Below are 6,131 nucleotides of genomic sequence, written 5' to 3'. Positions count from 1 at the left end.
TAGTTACAATGTGGGAGCTAAAATCAAACCCAGGGCTGTTGCAAGAGCAGCCAGTGCTCTTAACCCCTGAGTCATCTCTCCAGGCCTCATACCCCTTTTTGAATGAGCAAAATTTGGACAGAAAAAAGAGAAAGGGCCAACAGGCACCTCTAGGCCTGCTATGCATATTTACCTCTTGCTTCAGTTTCTCTATATCTTGACTCTAATAAAGTTACTATGTTATTTAGACAAGTAGAAAGCCCCTAAGTTTTGGCTTTCACAAATCCAGATTCTAATGAGATCCTGATCAAGCTGGGAAAGATATAAACTGTACAAGTTTAGGTGGCCCGTAACTCTAAGATGAAGCATGTATGCTATGCATGTGTTAGGAACTTAGCTGCAGACACACTTCTATGGAAACTTCTAACTCAGAGAAAATAGGACTTCCTGCCTCATTCCATTACAAATGTAATTATCAACTGCAAAGAATGACAGCAATATAGTTTGTGTTTATTTATTTTGGAGGCACGTATTATCATTCACTAATGCACATATAGCATCTTGTCCAAAGCTTGGCTTCTTTTTCAAACTAGATTCTCATATCACTGTCTCAGTACAACAAATCATACGTGGTGAGAGGCAGATGTCAATTTGCTTTTCATCGTCAAGGCAGTTTCTCTTACATTCACCTTTACGTTGCGAGCAGCCATCAGAACTCACCAAGGTGCATGTGGCTACATTAAAAGAAGAATAACTTAAATTAATGATCTCTTTTTAAAGCATGTATCATTTATATATCATTTTTATTACAGAAAATGCTAGAAATCAATTGTCTCAAGTTAAAATATCTAAAATATGAATATGCTGAAATGTTTAATAGTGACATATATAATTGAAATCACTTCATTTCTTAACATACCATTCAAAATTCAAGTTTTATGTTTTTCTCAGCTGAATTTAGTTTTTTCTAGTGCTGTCTAATATGACCTTGCGACATGTTTATTTCCAAATTTATAGCTATTTTAAACCATCAGATCATATAAAAGCTTTTAATATTTTAAAATTATGACAAAAGGAAACAATAATCTTCAACTTTACCCAGTAGTGAATCTTGTGAACTACAATAACAACTGGCCTGGCAAGATATACCCACCAGTGCAGTAGTGGTACAAATATTATAGGATTTAATTGTATTTAAGATCCACTTTCTAGGATGGAGCCCATACCTGATTTTGATATCGGGCTTATGAACCTGAGGCTACACAGATCACAGGACATAGGGAAGAAGCTAATACTAGCTTTTTTCTAAACAGTTATATTAAATTGACTCTTAATGACTTGTTATATCTATAGATTAAAGCATCTCTCAACTCTCACCAGAGAAGTTTCCTTATTCAACACAGTGATTAATATAGAAACCCACACCACAACTGATCAACATGCAGCGAACAAGAGGCTACAGAGGGCTTGTCCCCCAGTAGACTATCTATGTCAAACTTCTGCCCCCCAGAGGCTCAGGAATCATTGCAGAAGAGGGCCAGAAAAATTGCAATCACCAGATGTGTTGGATGACCACAAGGAAACAGAGTTTTCCAGACAGCTTCTCAACTGCTTATATAAACTCACAGCAATAGTGACAGAATTACAACTCCCAGCCAAGCTCAAACCAGAAAAAAAAAATCTCAGCATAGACATGAGGAAGGAGATAAGAAGTTCCAATCCCACCTCAGGAAACTGGCAACAAATGGCTGCTGGGGGGCGGGCAGAGACGGTTTCTTTGAAAAATGGGATTCTTGGTACATTAACTAGGCTCCAGTGGATGCACCCACAGTGAAGTACATTTGCTGACACAAATCAGACTCTCTTGGGTGGGGGGCAGTAATGGGATGTAGGAATCGGGTGGGCATCTAAATACCATCAAACAATACTGTATAAAATGGCAAAACTTCAATGAAAATTTTTAAAGAACTTTTATATTTTAAAATTATGACAAATACACATTATTTTTAAATATCTATGATGTGGCACACACGTGCCTGTGTACACATAGTAAATTAAATAATGAAATTTAAAAATATTGCCCTTTGTATGGCAAAGCTGTCAGTAAATTCTTCTACTGTAACTTATGTGAAGTGTTTTTTGATATTTAATGCTTAATTCACTTGGATTGGATTTTGGCTATGGTAAGAGGAAGGGGTCCAGTTTTGTTTTAATTTATATGTCAGCACTGAAATCTATTCTACTTACTTTTTTATTTAAAACACATTAATTAATTGTGTGTGTGTGTGTGTGTGTGTGTGTGTGTGTGTGTGTTCGTGCCACAGCATACGTATGGCAGTCAGAGAGTCAGAGGACAAGTTGCAGAGTCAGGATTCTCCTTCCACCACATGTGTTCTGGGTATCAAACTCAGTTCCTCAGACTTAATGGCAACCTCATTTACCTGCGGATTGACCTCATAGCCCTATTTTACGTATTGCAAAGTTTGTTAGGTATTTGTTCTGAGTAGCCATCGTCCTCAGGAAGTGGCTATACCTCACGTTGCTCTCTCTCTGGATTCTCTATTCTGCTACATTTGTGCTTTTCTCTTTTTAAAAATATTTTATTGTTTTTAACTGTATGAGTGTATTGCCTACATGTATATATGTGCACCATGTCATGCAATGCTTGTGAAGGTCAGAAGAGGACGTCAGATCCCCTGGAACTGGAACTATGGATGGCTGATAGCCGCCATCTGGGTACTGGAAACCGAACCCGGGTCCTCTGCAAGAGCAGTTAGTGATCTTAACACTGAGCCATCTCTTCAGCTCCTGCTTCTCTCTTTACAGCGCATCATTATACTTTTGAACAAATCCTTCCATTGAAGCCTTCTTTTGATAAGAAAATCGTCATTGTTATTTAGTGCTTAATATGTCCTTACAAATTTCAGAAATGTTATAGAGACTTCACATACAAATAGGGAAAGCCAGACAAACATCCTTTAATGTGGTTAAGAGTGCATTGACTCTTCTGATCAAATTGGAAGAAGAGCTTCTCACAGTGAATCCTCAAACCCATTAGTGCAGAATACCTCCTTAAAAACTTGAGTTTGGGGACTGGGGAGATGGAACAGTGCTGAAGAGCGCTTCTCAGTCTCAGTTTCAGATCCCAGCAACTCACATGGAGGCTCAGAACCATCCCTGACTCAAGCTCCAGGGGATCCGATACGCTTATTTTATTCTATGCAGCTGCAAGTGATTTTGATGTATATTGATTTTGTATTGAATAGCATGAGTAAATTCCCTTTGTTCTTTTAATTCATCAGAGGAACGCTTTGCAAATAAATTGAAGAGTGATAATCTTTAAATTTACTAGTCTTTAAAAATTGTACTTTTTAATTAATGCACTGGCTAGGATGTTAATTCAATGCGAACTGCATAATTATTTTACTTATTAACTGAAAATTAAAAATATGATTATGTTGTCCCTTATGATAGTTATTGCATATTTTAAATAGTTAAACCTTCTTAGATGTAAACACTTAATTGTGTTCATTGTTTATTTGTGAATACTTAAAAATAAATTTTATCAACAATCCTGTTTATTGATCAACCTAATAAATTTTCTCCTCTAGTCTATTCATGTGGTGACATTGATTTTAGAAACTTATACTAGTCTTAAAAGCCAAGAACTCAAAAAGCAACATGATTGCAATTTATTTCTGTGTTTTAGTTTTGAAGGCTCTTCTATTCATATTCATGATGGAGATTTGCCTATAAGTTTCTCTAAATGTCATTATTTTTTATACCAATAGTGTTACTTTCATAAAATAACGTGGAAAAATCTTTTCTAGTTTAATTTTCTGGAAGAATTTGTGTATAGAGATATTATTTTTCTTTAAATATTTGCAACTCAGGAGTGAAACTATTAGCTCTGGATATCAAATTCTCTTGCTTTGATAACTTTAAATACTCCACGGTCTGTTTTTTTGTTTGTTTGTTTATTGTTGTTGTTGTTATCCCTTAGTATGTTGAATGTTTTCCTAAGTATTATCCACTTTATAATTTTACTGTGTTGTAATCACGTTCTAATTATGTATATAGCATCATTTTAATATTTGGTACATATTTGTGAATTCAGGTTTCTCCCTCATTTGCTTTCTCTATAGTTTTAAAACTTTGCTAAATTTAGTATTCTTCAGAAACAAAGTGTAGCCTTTGAAGGTTTTCTCTACTGCCTGATCGTTTGTTAGAATCTGTCTATGTCTTACATTGCTCTCACCATGAATTTAATTTGACTTTTTTTCTAGCTTCATAAATTACATCTTCAGCCTTCAGTCTTTCAGACATGTGGTTACAGGAAGTGTAAACATATTTCAAATTCTTTCAGCATTACATCATGGCCACATAAACTTTGGTTTTTCTCATTTTTATTACCATTCATGTCAAAATCTTTTCTAATATTCATTGAGATACAGTTTTTTATTTAGAGATTGGTTAATTTTCAGTTTTGAATCTTCTGTATTTTAGTAGCTTTGGTATTTATTAGGTCTGTTATTAAGGTATATAGTCATCTCTTACTATTATTATTATTATTATGTTCTCTATTTTGCATATTTATATTTCTTTATAGTTTTCAAGTAACTACATGTGTTTGGTGATTTAATTGCCTTGATGTTAACATACTAAACCTAGATCACTAGTAACACAACTGTCTCCTTCACCACAGGAGAGAATCTCTTTTTCAGTCTTCCCACCTCAGCCTGCCAGTGACCCTTAACATGTTTTCCTGCTACTAAATCCACCTAGATTCTCCTATTTGAGGTCTACAGCCTATTTTTGGCTATCTTAAGAAGTGTCTACACATGAATCACAAATTCTACTACTTGCCCATTTTTTCTCTGCATCATTCTCCTGTGCACTTTGAAATACTACCTTGTCCCCTCAAAGCATGAAAAATTTTGATTATATTATTTTAATGTTTACAAAGATATAGAAATTAATACATTATAATTCATTGTACAGTTGAGGAGTGACACTTCTTTCACAGCTATAAATGATGCCAATCTTAGTATCTACCTTGATTGATGTGACAACAAGCTATTCTTTAGAATGAGGTGGACACAGCCTTCTGTATCTCTGTGGTCAAATTCAGGTACTTCTAACCCTGTAGAATTTTCTTGCTTCAATTCCTCTAGACTGGCGTTACCCTGTTTGGACCACTCTGTTCTACATGTGTCCATGTACAATGAACATTTTTCACTACATCTTTCTTAATTTTAGGTTTTACCAACAGCCAGTCCACATCATTGTTCAACTAAGATACCATCCTATAGATGTTTTCCAATTGACAAATTAAGATTCAATGTAGCTAAAGCCCTTCTTTAACTGAGAAGATTGTGTGAAGAACCTACATTTTGTGTTTGATCAACTGGCATTTCTATTTCTAGTTAGAAGCTATATATTACAAATAGTCCAAAAATATTTATTTTACTTGGTAGAATGAAGGCCATATAACACAGGAAATAGAGAAGATAGTAAAAGATCTTCATTCTGTAGGAGAAGCTAACGAAAATTTTGTAAGAAAATCTAGAGCTAAGAGGACTTTTTAAAAGTCAAAAGACATATATTATTTATACTTGTCCAATGAAAGACAAATTCTTTAATCGGAAATTGTTTTGATTTTGAATACTTGTATTTGCTCCACTGAGTAGGGCTGTGGGTAGAAGTAATCACACTAAAAAATCTTGAAAACATTTGGGCTTCCGCGAAGAAATCTCAGAGAGGAGGGAAAGTGTGGCACGGTGTCTTTACGTCAGTGGTTATCATCTGAGAACCAGCACAAGGCAGTGTGCATAGAGAGAACTTAAAGGAAATATTAATTACCATTTCATATGTAAAACAATGATATGCTCTGTTAAACACTGGTTACTTTTAAAAATACAGTTTCTAATCTGATGTGTAGTTTCATTAGTGTGTTTCGATATCTAAAATTCCTTAATTGTATATAATACCCTAATATATCAGTTTACAAAGACTAAATATGAAGCTTTATTTTATGATTAAATTTTATTACTTTTCATATGCAATTTAAATATTCACAGAACTCCTTTTTCTAGTGAAGTTCAACGAGGATCTATCATCTATCATCATCTCTCTGTCATCATCATCTATTC

At 34.5% G+C, this 6,131-nt stretch overlaps 1 protein-coding gene across 1 annotated transcript; it reads right to left on the bottom strand.

The window, feature by feature from the left end:
- Positions 1-576: 576 nt before the first annotated feature.
- On the bottom strand, positions 577-5,507 carry Defb114 (defensin beta 114). The gene is made up of 2 exons (XM_017796123.1): positions 5,450-5,507; positions 577-713 (listed from the first exon to the last, which is right to left on the bottom strand). The coding sequence occupies exons 1-2, from the start codon at positions 5,505-5,507 to the stop codon at positions 577-579; spliced, it is 195 nt and encodes a 64-aa protein (XP_017651612.1).
- Between the last annotated feature and the right edge of the window lie 624 nt (positions 5,508-6,131).

The sequence above is a fragment of the Nannospalax galili genome, unplaced genomic scaffold, assembly GCF_000622305.1.
Source record: "Nannospalax galili isolate Female #2095 unplaced genomic scaffold, S.galili_v1.0 scaffold329, whole genome shotgun sequence".
NCBI classification, from domain to species: Eukaryota; Metazoa; Chordata; class Mammalia; order Rodentia; family Spalacidae; genus Nannospalax; species Nannospalax galili.
Note: the sequence above shows the minus strand (reverse complement) of the source record. Positions and strands in the feature narration are given on the sequence as shown.

Bases quoted from the DNA above. Each gene is read 5' to 3' on its own strand.
- Defb114 (XM_017796123.1), bottom strand. From the start codon at position 5,507: ATGAAGATCTTTTACTATCTTCTCTATTTCCTGTGTTATATGGCCTTC. The intron at 714-5,449 runs GTAAAATAAATA...CTTTTAATGTAG, and splicing joins TATGGCCTTCATTCTACCAA to CCACATGCACCTTGGTGAGT.